This window comes from Drosophila miranda, chromosome XR (genome assembly GCF_003369915.1).
Source record: "Drosophila miranda strain MSH22 chromosome XR, D.miranda_PacBio2.1, whole genome shotgun sequence".
Lineage (NCBI taxonomy): Eukaryota > Metazoa > Arthropoda > Insecta > Diptera > Drosophilidae > Drosophila > Drosophila miranda.
Window position 1 is genome coordinate 16,312,274 of NC_046674.1, and position 15,961 is coordinate 16,328,234.

The following is a 15,961-nucleotide window of genomic DNA, read 5'->3' on the forward strand; positions in this document are numbered from 1 at the left end:
ATTAACCAGAACGCCAGAAATCCATTGAGCAGCGACAAGGCTTAAAGGATTTTTACTTGATAACATGACAATCCATTAAAGTTGTGCTGCGGAAAATGAAAGGATACCGGTGGCAACAGGATGGCCTGATAAACATATTGGGAAGCCACAAACACGCACAGCACACAGCCTCATCACTAGGGCAGAACATTAAGGCCACCTGATCCTATATCCCCCCTCCCCCCCCCTCGCAACCCGCCGAAGGTTACTTGCGCACACATCCTCGCATTGCTCTGTTATTTATGATAATTCAAAGTAATATCCTACAGCAATTTCATCAGCAAAGACACGACTCAAGGCGGGAAGGCAGCCCAGCCCAGAGTGTAGTAGGCGGGAGGTTGGTTGGGGAGCCTGTGTATGGCAGCTCATGTGTAAATGCAAATATCCTTTTACCCGGCAAGGTCTTCGGGGGTAGTAGCCGCCGTCGTGCCCATTGAGGTGTCCTTGCGGATGGGCCTGAAAATGGCTAAAACGTGTCAAATGTGTGAAAATTGCCCGAAATTTGTTTGCCTAATTGGAGAGGGGCGTGTGTGTACGAAACGGCAGCTGGTTCGGGCTCCGCCACATAGGTAGGGCTTTCAACTAAAGCCGGAACTAGTCCATTGAGGTAATCCCCATTTGAAATATAAGAAATGAGCACAAATGCAACAGCTACTCAATGGAATTCCAAAAAACCTGGAACTAGTCCTGGTCTCAAAGTGAACTAGTTCCGATCTAACAGTGAACTAGTTCCGGGGTAAAATTTCACATAGGTTTTTGCCTTTGCTCCAAATTTTTTATTAGTGTCTTGATTTTTTTTGAAATTTAACTGCTACGAATGGAACTAGTTCCGAGTGATCTTTTGGACAATTACTTGTGATTCGGACAGGCCAATTGGTAGATGAACTGCACCAATGTCCTGGTGGGTCGCCCAGTCATGCGGCCCTTCGTCAGATACGGTATGATGCCGTATTTGGTGAGCATCGCAGTGCCCCGGGTATCGAGATGCGCCCAATCGGAGCAGGGGACCATCTCGCTCAGAACAGCGGCGGCCAGGCATGAGGAGGCCCGGCCACGACCATCGTTGCTGAGATCGTAGCCAAGCTCGTCTGTGACCTGGTTCTTGTAGTAATTCCAGAGGGGCAGCCGCCAGACCCGATCGCCGGTCAGGGCGCCAGCTCCTTGGAACTGCTTCCAAATGTAGTGAGAGTTGGAGAAGATGCCGGTGGCGCCGCCGCCAAAGGCCTTCTGCGTGCCCCTCCCCAGAGTGGCCACGTCGACGACGAGGCGCGGCTTGTAGGTGGCCTGGCCATAGAGCAATGGATCGGCCATCACCACCACACCGGCCTTATCCAGATTCCGCACGGCCATTGTCTTGTTGTTGAGCAGGGTGACCACGTCGCCCGGCTTGCAGGACATGCCCGAGGGCATGTTCTCACACAGCGGCAGGATGCACACGATATTAATCGGCAGCGAGAGAGCCGCACAGCAGCGCATCATCGCCACGCAGGCGGCGGCCCCGGACATGCAGGCGCGGTACTCGTCCATGGCCTTGCATCTGCGTAAATTGATGCCGCCAGTGTTGAAGGTGATGCCCTTGCCCACGAACATGATGGGCTTATCCTCGGGCTCGGCGCCGCAGTAGCTCAGCTCCATGAGGACGGGGGGCTCGCAGCTGCCCTTGGCGATCATCAGAAACGAGTGCAGCCTCTGGGTCTCTATCCAGTCCATGGTGCGCACCTCCACAGTGATGCCGCACGGACAGAGGGCATCCACGGCGTTCTGGGCAAATGTGGTGGGGGTCATGCAGTTGGCGGCTGCATCGCTGAGCCGCCTCGCCAGATTCTGGGCATCCGCCTTGAAGATCCCCCTCGTCCAGTTGTCCAGCTCGGGGGAATCGTACAGCTGCAGTTTGGGTATCAACGGGGTGTTCTTCTTGGACAGCTGCTGGGTGAAGCGCCATGTGGCCAGGCCAGCGCCCTCGGCCGCCTGCTCGGCGTATTCCATGCTATCGACCCACACCTCTTGGCAGCCAACCTCCTGAAGGGAGCGCGCCCCAATGCCGGCTGCCGTGCGGACATTCTCCATGCCCTCGTCGAGCATCTCCAGCTCGTTGAAGCCGATGCCCTCCAGTCCGGCCCCCACCACGGCAATGGCGGTGTATTCCGGATCGATGTTGTTGAAAACTTTGCCCCGTCCCAGCCGCCCATCGATTTTCGTCTGGCAGATGAGCTCCTCGAGCCCGCCGTGCAGGCGTTCGTTCAGCTTCTCGCCGCTGGTCGTCAGCTTCGGGCCTTTGTCGCCCTCCTTCTGGTAGATGCCCACCACGAGGCCCTTGACGCTCGGCACCTCTCCGCATGCGTGGCGGATGTTCGAGACCAGCGGACTACGAGCCCGGATGATTGACTTCAGGAAGGTCCTACGAAGGCGATTCATTTTTAAGATGCGGCCTAAGAATTTTCTGAGTAATAAACCAAAGCGTCACGATACTAATTACTAATAGTAAAAAAAAAGTACAACACAACAGGAAACAACAAAAATTTTGAAAACAAACAAGAAATTTTTTACACAAAATTTTTGAAAAAATAACACGTAAGATCCGAGCAACGAACAGAACAGACTGAATAAAACATTAGTGGATTTCGGGGCATAACAGCCCATATGTTCAACGACTGCTTCGTTTTTACACAAAAGAAGTACATTTTTTAGAACATTGTAACAAAAACAGTTGGCCTTTATTTAAACAACAGATATTTGTAGCACCAAAGACCATTAAGCCCATTAACTCTTTCATGAATAATGGCCACAATTATGGCATAATTCGAGCCAAAACTAACACCGAATCGACACCGAATCTCAGACTGATTCGATTCGATTTATTTTGTAGTTTGATAATTTATGCAAATGCCGGTGGGGTCGTAATTATCTGGTTGATTAAATGATCCTTTTTGAGATTCAAGCAGAAGCAGATGGCCATCATTATTGGAGCTGGCAACTTGATTAATTCATGTACACGAGTATCGTTGAAATGCGGCATTTTCCACTCTATTTCCGTAATTAGTTCGAACAAATAACCGATGAAAATGGCCAATTAACATGCACAAATAATGATGGAAACAATGCTGCCCGAAACGGTACGGTACGGTATTGTACAGAATATTTTTTTGTTGCATGTAGTTGATTTTTGTTGAATTATTCAATCGAAAAGTTTATTGGGTTAAACAATAAAGTGCGGCGTGTGCCCGAAATGTAAATATTTGATGAGGGAACTCCCCAGCTCAGAGTTACATATTATGAAAGGACTTTGCAGTGATGAAAGTCTAAATAGTTTTGGAGAGTACTTTCGAATTTAAGAAAAAATGTAATTCTCAAAGCACATTTGATGCTTGCTTAGAAAAACGTATCTCTGTCTCTATGTAATCTTTAATGTTTCAACTTAAGGCTCCACAAAATCCTCCGAGGACCTCCCAAATGATTCTGACCCAAACAACAAATGAGTTTTTCTTTTTGAATGTGTGCTTAAATCGGTTTCTTTAATTTGAAAAGTTCTCGGAAGACAACACAAACGAAACAGCTCGGACAGTGCTTGAAAACTTTCCGTACAATCGAATCAAATAAATAGAAATGACTATTGCCCTAACAAGCAACTAAATTATTGTACAGGATGCTTAAATGTTTTGCTTTAAATCCGTGCATCTTCAAAGTACTTCGGAAAACATACATTAACCGGCTAAGGGTAAAAACTTTTCATTTAATCGAATATAATTCATTCAGATCTTAAGCTCTTCAAATGGCCATAAACCCGAACACGACGCTCTCTCTGTCTGTTGAAAACAACCAAAAACTTAGCACACTTTTCAGTTATAGTGGCGGCTGTTGCTATCCCTGAGACTATCCGGGTGCCCGGGTAACCCCTGCGAAACATTTTAGGGGGCAGGCAACTTTTTGGCTTATGCCAAAAGCTGCGGGAAGCAGCTCTTTGCCGGAACCCTGCCATAAAATGGTGTTGATGCTGACTGTCTGAGTGTGTCCCCATGTCGCTCCCTGTGCCCCCTGTGCCCCCTGTGCCCCTGTGTGAGGATGGATACTGCCAACAATTTCATTACGGCGCTTTTAAAGTTTTGGTCCACCCAACCAACGCACACACACACACATTGAAAATGAGACAGCAAAGATATGTACATGCATACATACTCGTATACACCACACAACCAACGGCATTGGATGCTATTTCTATTTGTACAGCAGTCATAGCCCTTCTTCTTCCCCTTCCCCTTCCCCTTCTCCCTTTGCACCCCACTCGAGAGAACCTGAGCTCGTTATAAATGGAAAACTTTTGCTGCGTTCTCAAGTGGGTTTTACAGTACTGGCTGGCACTTTTTGGCTGTTGCTTTTCCTTTTCGGGGCAAAGTTTTTGAGCCCTTCTTGTTTATTTTACTTTTTAATGAGAGAGACATGTCGAGATATCGAGATCGCATATCCCTGGTAAGCCATTGCCAGAGCATTTGACGATTAGCCATTTGAAATGGTTCGGTCAAGTTGTTGGACTTTCGAAGGAAAAACTTTTCCAACCCAGCCACCCATATGGATGTTTTCACACACACAAAACTTTTGGCCAAAGAGAAATGGAGAGAGCTGTGAAAATTTGTCAAGTGGCAATTTTAGCCAGTCGAAGAGGCCATGGATCCGTGCAACAGTTGAGCTGGCAGTCAGTCCACTCGTCACAATGAGAGGCATGATGATATGATGGCTCGTTGTCTGCCTGTCTGCATAATATTGATTTCCTCAACTTGGTTTCATTCCTTTCCTTTTTTTTGTTTTTTTGTGCATGGCCAGGGCTTATCCCCTTTCGAGCACTCGTACACGTATTTCCATCTGCAATCTCCATTCTCTAGTGCCCGACTGGATAACACACAGTTGGAGTGTTTTTAATTCCAACTTTTCTTTGCGAACGCATTCGTATATCAATGAGAGTGAATCTGATAGGGGACCAAAAGTCATTGAAGGACTACACTACTCTTCGAGTGGCATTTGAATAGTGAACATCGGGTATTTGTATGTACATATGTACATATTGAAAACTTTGCATTGATTTTGTGTTCTATTGGATGTAAAGGCATTTTCATTTCGGTGGGTGGCTGGCTGGTGGGTGGTGTGTCTGTCGGTCCGGTCCAGTCCAGTTTCGTTTCGTTTCGTTTTGGTTGACCCCAATTTTATTTGGCTTTTGATATATATTTTGTTATTTGGTGAATGAGAAATCACCCAATTTGGTGCACTTTTTGGCAGATGAATACGACAGTTGCCCTGAAATTTGGTTGCAATATTTTTGTGCATTTCATAATTGATCGAATTTTGACAATTTCATGAACTGCAATTGACATTGCTGCAGTATTTTTCTTTTCCCAACTTTTCAACTTTTTTTAAATAAAGTGCAAATTAATTAAACTTTTGTCATTCATTGGAAATACTCGTATGTAAATATTATGACATTTTAAATAAATTTCAGTGCAACCAGAAAGTGTACATTAATGAAAATGGGAAAATATTTACCGTTTTAAAGTCGTATTAATAAATCAACCATTTCGCAAAGCTTCTATGAGGTCTCAAGGATTCATTAGCTGCTGCTAAGATTGAAAAATCACATGGCATTTGTACCGTGAGTGTCACGCCTTGAATGAGGGACGGCGGAAACTGCAGCGTGGTTGACTCAAAGCTTCCTCGAAGAGCGAGGGCGAAATACGGGAGTCTAACCAAGATCGCAGTGCGTATGTGTTGTTCTCATCGGTGGTGGTGAGAGCGGAGCAGCAGCGCCGCCTTGGCTAGTCAAAAGCTCGGCTTGCAGATCGGCCTTCGTTCCTTCTCGTCTTCCTCTCCCTTTCGCACAGCAAAGAACGAAAGCGAAAGCCGAGCAAGAGCATACATAGATCTCGAAGTTAATGTGGATCTCGCTCTCGTTTTATTTCGCTGTTAGCTCGCTGCTGAATTAACATGGCTCTTCTCTGTAACGCCTCAAAAGAATTTGATCTTTTGCTGTTAGCTCGCTGCTGAATTAACATGCCTCTGTAAACGGTGGTACTTCTATGAAAATACTAGATACTAGAAAATACAGAACACTCTCCTATGCACAGTCCCTGCGTTAGATCGCCGTCGTAGATTCTCTTGACTGTACTCGAAACAGTTTTTAATTCCAGCAGAGTCTCCTCTAACAGTTCCAACTAATTGCCAAATAAAATAAACAAGCAAGCCTGGCACTGAGCTGTTTAGCCCAAAAAGTTAGCCAAGGTCTTCCCCCATTAGTTTTTACGCTTAGTTGCAGTTTTCCTCGGACGAGTTTCATGTAAATATATAAATAATTGAGTTATCTGGGAGAGGGGAAATGATGTTCTCATCATTTAAATTGAAGGCAAATATGTGGACGAATCTGATTTTGCTCCAGATACGAGAACGAGTACAAATTGAAAAGTTTAGCTCCCTTGAACAAATTTGCAAAAGGTCCATACAAAAATGAGAAAAAAAATAGAATAGGAAAGAGAAGGAAATTGGCTGGCAGAAGCCAAGGCAAAAACCAGGCTAACACATACATGTGTGTGTGTGTTGGCCAAAGTAAGCTGCAGCTTAGCTGCCGGTGGAGAGTGGATGTGGATGTCGATGCATTGGCATGTGTTTGATTTCCTTTTACGTTCGAATGATGTTTTCCTGCTCTAGAAAGAGCAATCAGAAAGTCAGCCCTGCAGCCCCTGCATTCCATCCAGGTTTTCTAATTGGGCATCAAACTTAATTGAAAATCATCATTTAGCTGATTGATTGATGGAAACGTAGGTGGGTAGGCATTCCATGTTGCCTTAGATTCCTTACAAGAAATGTAATGGAATATATGATATAGGGCTCTGATCCGTACAGTCCCTTCTGGTATTCACATCGCACAATATGCCCAACGAGTTCTCTCTTCTTTCTGTCGGTGTAATATTCCCCTGTAGGAAATGTATCAATTAGCACTGTCCTGGGCATAAGCCGATTATGGAACAGACCGAAGTACAGGCCTAAGCATGGCCTAAAGTCTTTTGGTTTGGCTCCAAAAATTGTGGAATGGCCTGAAGAGAAATGGCTCATGTCGAAAATCAGCTTGTCAGCAACTTATCAAGCGTGCCCAGAGACAGACAGAGAGAGAGAGAGAGAGAGAGAGGGGGAGTGTGTGGAACAGCGACAGAGCACAGAAACCAGAGATTGAAGAGAGACAAAAAATGAGACTAATTAATTTAAAAAGCTCTGACAATCAGCGTCTGTTTGTCTCTCCCTCTGCTCGCTCTCTCTCTCTCTCCCTCTCTCTCCCACTCTCCCAGTCTCTTTGTGAATGCTGAAATGTATGCAATATGTAAAACTTAGTGAGAGCGAGAGGGCAACAATACAACAGCCATCTCCTTCCTGTCGGCAGTGCAATGGTATACTCTGACATTTATTAATGTTAACGCATCAACAACAATCGCCCCCAACCATGGCGATGGGGGCGTGGCAAAGAGCTATAGAAGTGGAATTAAATACGCATTTGCTCTGTCAGCTTTCACTTTACCATCCAGATCCACAACCACTTTGGCTTCCGCTTCAGCCATGGCACCCCCCATCCACGGCCTTTGTTCCTGAAGAGCGGCTCCATAAAAGTTTTTTGCCAAGGAGTCCTCGGGGTTAGAGAGGCTTTACTTGAGAGCCCCTCGCCGCCACCCAGGAGATAATAAAAATGTTAAGGTGCCTGGGCATATTATGAAAATGACATTTAAGTGGCACAGGATCTCGGGTAAAGAGGGGTAAAGAGAGAGAGAGACGAGACCATCTTCAGCGCCTGTCAGTCAGTTATTAAAGCTTATGCCCATCTATCTAACCGAGGATTTAGTTCGGGACACCACTCCCTCCCTCCCTCCCTTCCTCCCTTCCTCCCTATCTCTCTCTCTCGATGAAGTGCCAGCAAATGGCAATCATTTTCCCGTATTTTCCCGTATTTTCGCTCTACACTGAGCTAAAGAAGGTCGAAAATATGCAAGCGAATGAAACTTGAAGCTATTTTCTGGTTAACGACTAAGGACTTCAGTGTAACACAAGAATGCTTATAATTGGATGGCAAGTGGCGGGTAGCTTAACGGAAAATACTAGTATACCAATTACCCAATAAAACGGAAACAGTTCCCCTCAAACCAAGCGAAAAAATGCACTCATTTCAAAGTTTTTAAAACAAACTCGCCAATTATTTGGTTTATATTTCTTCCAGTTAAACCGCAAACAGAAATTCATTGTGAAACAACTCTAACTTTCGTTGATCAACGATTTGATACTCTAGAAAGGGCATAAAGGACGTTTTTTGCTATCCCAAAATCAGTTGAGTTGCGTATCCCCTCGAAATGGAGTTCCATTCCTCATAAATTTATTTTTTTATGGAAAACATGCTTTTATTTTTACGACATTTATTTGGTTTTTTTAACGCTTTCGTGTCCGTTTATTCCATGTATTTTTGCAGAGACTTATTGAGATTGTTGTTGTTGTTTTTTAGTCCCTAGGGCTCAGCGGTCGGTGGCACCTAATCCCATGCAGGTGCATGCTGAACCACCAAACATAACTCATATGTACATTTCTTTTATGTTTTTGTGTTGTTTAACCATTTGGCGGCAGTGGCAATTTGACGTGCACATAACTAAAATAAACAACAAAAACCCAGGGCTAAAAAAACCGAAAGCGGAGATGCCCTTACAGAAGGTTTGGCTTCTTTTTGGTAGATCGCTGAGAAAAAAAAACAAACAGTAGGGCATTATTTGTGCCTCTTCGTGGCAATCTTTTGTGGAAAGAAAGGGTAAATGAAGGTACAACAATGGTTTATTTTCTGTTGGCTGTGCCTGCTACTGTTTGTGGCCACAAAAGTTATGAAAATATCGCATACACGCACACAGATACAGAGCCCGTGTGGCAGTAGCAGCAGCGCCCACAAGTCTGCATTTGTTAAACTGTTATAAGGGCAACAAATCCAAGACAGCATCACTAAAACTGTGCTACCATTTGGGGCCGGAGAGCGCATGACCAAACTGAAAGAGAGAGAGCCAGAGGTGGGGGAGAGAGAGAGATAGAGACAGAGCAGGGCAGGGCAGGGCGGATGCACTGGCAGCCTGAGGCGGCAACAACAGCAGCAGCACAGGCACTGGCAGAGGCACAGGCACAAAGACCAAAAGTTTAGGCCAAAAAAACGTAACAGCAGCCTGACCTTCACCATTACCGCAGCAGTACTCTTTTTCTATTTTATCCCGAGAGCAGCTGCCCGTGTGTGTGTGTGTGTGTGTGTGTGTGTGTGTTTTGGCCCCAGCTTTTGTTTGGCTTAAATGCTTTTACGCTAAATGGAGCAGCAGAAGCCGCAGCAGCAGCGGCAGCAGCCAAGCGAGGCACGGCCACCACGTCATTGAAGGCATTGATACGCGGAAGTTGGGCCCATGCGGCGTATACTTAATGTTCACGTGCATGGATGGCTTGTAGAGTGTGTGTGTGTGTGTGTGTGTGTGGGTTTGGCAGGAGGTGGGCTGGTAGCACACCTAATGAGTTTGTTAACCCTGATCCTGGCAAAATATGGGGATAGAAATAATCCAGAAATATCCTTGCAAAGAGCATAATATTCAGGCCCTAACAAGGAAGATTCTGAACTGAATCTGAATCGATATGTGCCATCTTGAGGAAAACTGCTTTCATTTTGAGCACATTCAAATAATATTTCCACTCGTGCACAAATCATTTGCGTACAATCGATTCAAAGTTTCAGCACTTTTCCATATGTGTTCATGTGTGGCCAGCCATTTATGCGACATTTACGATGTGTTTTGGCATCGATGGAAATATGCTGAACATGATTGATGATCCGTCTGATTGAATTGGGTTTGGGCCGAAGTGTTTGATGGATTGTTGTCTGTCGGCCAGAGCCGCCGCCAGCATTCGTTGGAGCACCTCGTTGTCAGGACGAAAATATACCCCCACAAGAAATACAACCAAAAAAAAACACACACACACACGCACAGTTAAGCGGATTTCCGCCAGCAGCAGCCGAAACAAAAGGAGTTTTTGTTTTTCCATGTGGTCTGCGTGTGCCGAGGGATTTTGTGTGTGTGTGTGTGTTTTTTTTTCTCGTTCGTTCATGGCACAAGAAACTTAAGCAGAAATGCTTTTCCCTTCCATGCAAAAGAGAGAAAGAAACATTTAATCAACTTTACGTGAAATAAATTATATATATATGTATTCTTGGGGATCCGGGAATGCCATTAGGCTTATTAGAAGTGAAGGAAAATGGGAAGCAAATCAGCAGCCAAAGAAGTCAATGAGATTAAGATGGATGATGCATGAAAATGCCCAGAGGTAGGGTCATATAGAAGCACAAAATGTTATGAAAAGGGTTCGAAATGGAATTTCTAGGAATTTTTAATGAATTTTAATGAATCAGTTTGTGGGTCGCAATTAATAAACATTTTTGGGAGGAATTATATATTGAAGGGTCCCTTTTAAATGTTTTCGAATTAATTATGAAAATGGTTTCAAATGATTTCTGTTGAAAAAACATGGAAATACTCAAAGACAGTACAAGTCTTTTATATCCTATGTAAATTCGAAATAGCACAGAATAGTATACAAAAATCTCAGCAACATTTCTTGCTTTTTTGTACACATAAAACATTCATTTTTCTATTTTATGGAAAATTGTTCACAGCACAGCATCATGTTTTATGGTATATTGTCCGAAATATATGTACTTTACAAGTCATGTCCCCCCCTCTCCCCCCCAGAAGCATCTGCTTAACCCAAAAAAAACCATCAGAAATACGTGTGTGTGTGTGTGTGTGTGTGTGTAAATAAATGCAAATGGAGCTGTTGAAAAATAGTTGAGCATAAAGTTGTAGGTTCTTTTGTTGGGGATTCGGTTTGTGAATTTTTCTAAGTAATTGCTGTTTATGCCAAATTATTTGTGCAAGTTTTCCATTTTGTTGGACCTCTATACATGCGATTATGTGTGGTACTTTTGTGTGCGCGATTGTGTGCATCACGTACACACGCCCCCGCCTTGATTTATGGCATACAATTTTTCAAAAGCTCGTTGTCAAAAAGTGGACAAAAAAAAAAAACACCACCACCACAAAACTTTTCGCAGGGTCAAAATAGAACGAGAAAAAAAACTTTTTCCTTTGGAATGCCATTTGTTCATTGTCCCATTGTTGTTGCTCATTTGGGTATGGTATGGGAGTGCTAGTGGGGGATTTCAGGGTGTATTCCATGGTTTTTCCTTGCTTTTTAACTTAAATTTTCCAATTTTTCTTCATTCACTTTGACACCATGAATAACGCAGGTGAATGAATGCATTCGTTGGGTTTTTAATTGTGACAGACCATAGAAGGACCACCAGCATATTATTATTATATTAGATTAGAGCAGGTGTTTGGCCATTGAAGACAAAGGAGGAATTAAAGCCCCATTGATGCTGTCAGATCAAGTACAGAGGAGGATATATGTGAGTCTTTGTGTCGAATTAAATGAGGATTATCATTATATTTATTATCATGCTCCATTCTCCATCGAAACCCCTTTCGGTGGCTTCTTTTGAGCAACTGTTTGCAAATACTTATGAACAAATAAGCCAGCCTTTGATTCGCTGATTAAAAGTGCTCAAAGCAGGGCCCTGCAGGCAAAGGCAAAAGGCAACAGGCAGGGAGTGGGTAGATCAGGCTTAAGTGCTATAATTTCTAAAAGATATATTTTTGTTGCTGATGAGAAGGAGTTGGCAAACACACACAAATGTTGCCATGACTAAAGTGCCTCAAGTGGGGGACCAGACCCAGGCCAGAGCAGACGCTTTTTTCCTTTTGCCCCACTTGCTACGCTCTCACTTAGTCGCCACCCCCCTGCACTTATTCCCCTCGCATCTTCTTGCAACTACTGCTACTGCTGGAACCCCCCCACATCTCATCATGTATCCCATCTGAATGCGGAGGAGGATGATGACGGAAGTCTCAAAGTGACAGACAATTTTTGCGTTAACAAGAATAACAGCAAAGTGAGGTAGAAACCGGAGCCTGAAAGCGTTGGAAACTTTAGCCACATGTGTGTAAATATTTTTGTATGTGCTCCCCCCCCCCATCCCTTAGTTAGCAAGCATCGTAATGATAGGAGGGGGACCTAGTGCCTGGCTCCAGGCTCCTGGCTCCTGGCAATCCTGGAGCTCCAGTTCCAGCTCCATTTTGCCGTCATCATTAGAAGCGGCTCATCGTCCGCTTAGCTTCCTCTGCCACGCTTTGTTGGCTGCTACAATTTTACAATTGACTGTTTTCTGCCCCAAAAAGGGGCCGGGGGTGGGGTGGGGGGGGAAGAGAGGCGACCCACCAAAGGTGAGGGAGAGCTTAGGGGATGCTGATGAGAAATGGGAGTGTTCGTAAAACGCTTGACTTGTTTTACGCATTATTTACTTACGTTGGGATGCTGCCACATGCCCCACCATCTACGTGTGCACGTGTCTGTGCCAGTGTGAGTGTATGTGTGTGTGTATGGATAGGGCTAGGGATAGGGGCGTGGCAAATGAACTAGCTTGAAAGTAAGTTTTGTGGCAGGCAGCAAAACGTTTGCTTCCAATTAATTGTGTACTCTGTGGATGGCTACGAATGAATGAAGGGAGGATTGGACACGGTAGGGGAGACTCTGGCTCTGGCACTGATGAAAATGTGGTAATGTGGCTAATGGCCTTCTATTTCATTCGGGATACCGTGCACCGGGCCCCTTAATGGCTGCAATTCGAAATGAAGGAGTCCAACGTGCCGTCGTTTTATTTCCCTCCCTCCCCCTCCCCGGTACACAGCTCAGAGGAAAAATTACAGATAAAATTACATGGAAATTCCCATAAACACAAGAATTTATCCAATAACAGCGAAAGTAGGCCATTAAAAAATGTCCAAAATATTCAAATCAAATCAAAATTTTATGTACCCTTACCTTTGGGTCCCCGGCTCCCCTTTTTTGGAAATGGCCCATAAAAATGTTTGAAATGTGACAAGATATCCGTTATTTCAAAAGGAAGTAAAAGAGAAAAATTTACAAATACAAATGGCTTGAAATGAGCAAATAAAATGATGTTTAATGATGCATAAAATATTGGGCAAATATTTGTCACTTACTCGATCAGTTCTTATGTAGAGCGGCGTGTACATATAGGGGTATATATAGAGAATCTTTGTCTAGGCTTTGTCCACAGAATCTTGAATAATATTCCAGAGTAAACACAGAAAAAAAACGTCTCAAACACTCACGCAAGATGCTAAATGACAGCCGGCTTATGCAACATTTATTTGATATTGTATTAAATATTTAACGCACGACACGATAAAACACTTTTGCCTCATTAATCTACAGAAAGGGATAGATAGCGAGAGAGAGAGATAAAGATAGAGGGAGAGAGAGAGGCACAGATAGAGAGTGTAAGACCGGAAGCGGAAGGTGCTAATGAAGCCGGCACAACGACACAAACCTAAACACACACACCAAACAAATACAGACACAGCTACGAAGGCCCACCCGGGCCTCAGTTCAGTTGATTTATATGGAAAGGGCTCGAAATATATATAGTCGAGATTTCTCTGTGGGTCTGGGAACCTTACGCGACTTGGCCAGCACGGAGCAACGAGAGGCAAAGCGGATATGCGATGCGATGCGATGCTAGGCGATGCGATGGGCAGGAGAGTGTTTCCGTCTAGACGGCAGCACTGGCAACGGGAGACTGAATTGTTTCGCCGAGCGCCAGCAAGTATGCACCAGCACGGCCGTATAACACTTTTGGGCTGGGTATAACAGTTTCGCAGAGACAGAGAGGGTTTTCCTTCGGGCAGAGTGCCCCCTCCCCCCGTGTGTGGGGCATGGGGCACGAGATTACCTGCCGAAAGGCGAAGTAAAATTGCGTTAAATGATGGTGGCGCGACCTTGATTCTCCTACCCAGCATCAGCATAAACTTGGCCAACAACTACTGGTACTACCGAAAACATATGTGTTATGGCCAGAACAGAAAAACCCCAAATCAGTTCCGCCAATTTCGTTTTATTGAGCAGAGAACTTTATGGATGCCCACCAGCACCTTGGCCCCCTCGAAACGATGATGATTATGATTATGATTATTTACCCAGCATGTCCTGCGAGTGTGTGTGTGGGGGGCCATAATTAGGCCATTAAATATACAAGTGAAGTGCCATCCTTCGGCCTCGGATTTCCATTCATTCGCAGCAACAAATCAAAGAAGATGATAAACAAATTTCACTCTTGACAACCAGAATCCCTGGGCCATTTCAAATGGCGATGAGAGATGGGCCACAAGGAAAAAAATAATTTCCAGCACAACTTTTTCTTTTGGCGGAAAGCGTAATTGAATTTTTATTGACATTTCTTGGGGCAACGAGTGGGAGCTGAATGACAGAGTTGCCTGAAAATAAAGCGCAACTATTTTGCAGAAATGGCCAGGACAGACAGACAGAGAGGGGACACTAGAATGGGGCCAGTAAACGGCAGGGAGGAGAGAGGCAAGAGAGGGAGAAACCAAAAACTTGAGAAAATCCCAGGGAAATGAGAATACTGGATTTTAATTTGGTTTCTTTTTCTTAAGAGGTTTTCCAAATGGGCTGGCTTGTGGCGTGGCAGGTCTTTTGGGTGTGGATGGTGCCACGAATGGCTCTATAAAAATGGCGAATGGCGAATGGCTTGACGGGGCCCCGCAATGATCTCCGCTTAATCAGGTTCGTTCTAAGGGCAATTTGGTTAATTCTACTCGAAATTAATGCATCTTTATTGCTCGTTGGGTTTCTCTAGCATTAAAAGTCTTTGAAGGCCAGTGTGAGAGTGCAAGATCTTTTTTCTTCGGACACCACTCTCTTCTGTCGATGCTCAAGCGTCCATCTACACAGGCTTAGGCCTCCTGAGGCCTTGCCGTGCTCTGGCTGCTGGTCCTGTGGACACAGCTTGGCAGCAGCTCCTCACAGCCATCCGAGTCGTTGCGCCATCGCTGCTGTTGGCCTCTTTCTTGATCGCTACCAGCTCCTGCTGGGGTCTTCGAGCTTTCCAGTAGACGACGCGACGGAGCCGCACCCCTCTTCCTGCTGCTGCTCCACGGATCCACTAATCGCTTCCGATTGCAATGGGCTGTCCCAATCCATCAATATGATACGGCCTTAACGTTTGTGTGCCTTCTAAACACCCTCTTGTTGTCTATCATTATGTAATTTTATCTATCATATATCTAATTGCTCTATCGCTCTGATACCTTGCCCCCACCACGGCCAATTAAAGCAGGACCTGGCCAACACTTTGTCATGGGCTATCTGCCCCCCCCGCCCCCGCCCTGTAATATGTGCAACTATTATCATTTACGGTCACCCCGCTTTACGGCCCCCCCAAACGTTTTGCTCATTACCAAGAGATGCCCTCCACCCCCATCCATCCCCCTACTCAGTGCTGAGCCACAGAACCACTTTCCCTGGCTGGTCATTAAATTATTTTATATGGCACATTAAAAGCACACACACACACACACACAGATATGTACGTGTATATTCACGTGAAAATGCATTTGCAGTGAGGGTCAAAGGCCACACACACACACACACACACACACACACAGAGAGAGTGCGGGAGGGACGCATCTTTGGGGCAGCTTCTATCTGCTATTATTATCCTGGCTGGACCTGGGAGCCTGGACTGTTATTATTGTTATTAGTGTGTGCCTCGGGTGCTAAGCAATTATTTAAAGCGCTCGTAGAGACAGACAGAGAGGGTGAGAGGAGCGAGAGAGAGAGAGCAAAGAGATACAAGTGGCACACATTTGCATGCAGCAAGCATGGACCTTCTCTTTGTGGGTCCTATGGGGAATGCCTCACGTTTGCTGCCGAGATTTCAATTTAAAAACATGAA

The 15,961-nt window shown here is 44.9% G+C and overlaps 2 protein-coding genes across 28 annotated transcripts in view; both read right to left on the reverse strand.

Annotated features, from left to right (window-relative positions):
- The window catches only part of LOC108151193 (ecdysone-induced protein 74EF), a 125,764-nt gene extending 112,004 nt beyond the window's left edge, over positions 1 to 13,760 (reverse strand). For 5 of the 27 annotated variants that reach the window (XM_017279654.2, XM_033387295.1, XM_033387293.1 and 2 more), the window contains exon 1: positions 13,188 to 13,376. The gene's annotated coding sequence lies outside the window, so the exon portion shown is untranslated. Of the gene's footprint in view, positions 1 to 13,187; positions 13,377 to 13,667 lie in introns of those variants that run through there. The other 22 variants (XM_033387290.1, XM_033387286.1, XM_033387298.1 and 19 more) reach the window with 8 other exon arrangements.
- LOC108151196 (cytosol aminopeptidase) lies at positions 793 to 2,655 on the reverse strand. The gene has a single exon (XM_017279666.2). The coding sequence runs from the start codon at positions 2,452 to 2,454 to the stop codon at positions 889 to 891; it is 1,566 nt and encodes a 521-aa protein (XP_017135155.1). The 5' UTR covers positions 2,455 to 2,655; the 3' UTR covers positions 793 to 888.
- Positions 13,761 to 15,961: the final 2,201 nt, after the last annotated feature.

What these genes read in the sequence shown, in the direction of transcription:
- LOC108151196 (XM_017279666.2), bottom strand. Translation starts at nt 2,454, where the DNA reads ATGAATCGCCTTCGTAGGACCTTCCTGAAGTCAATCATCCGGGCTCGT.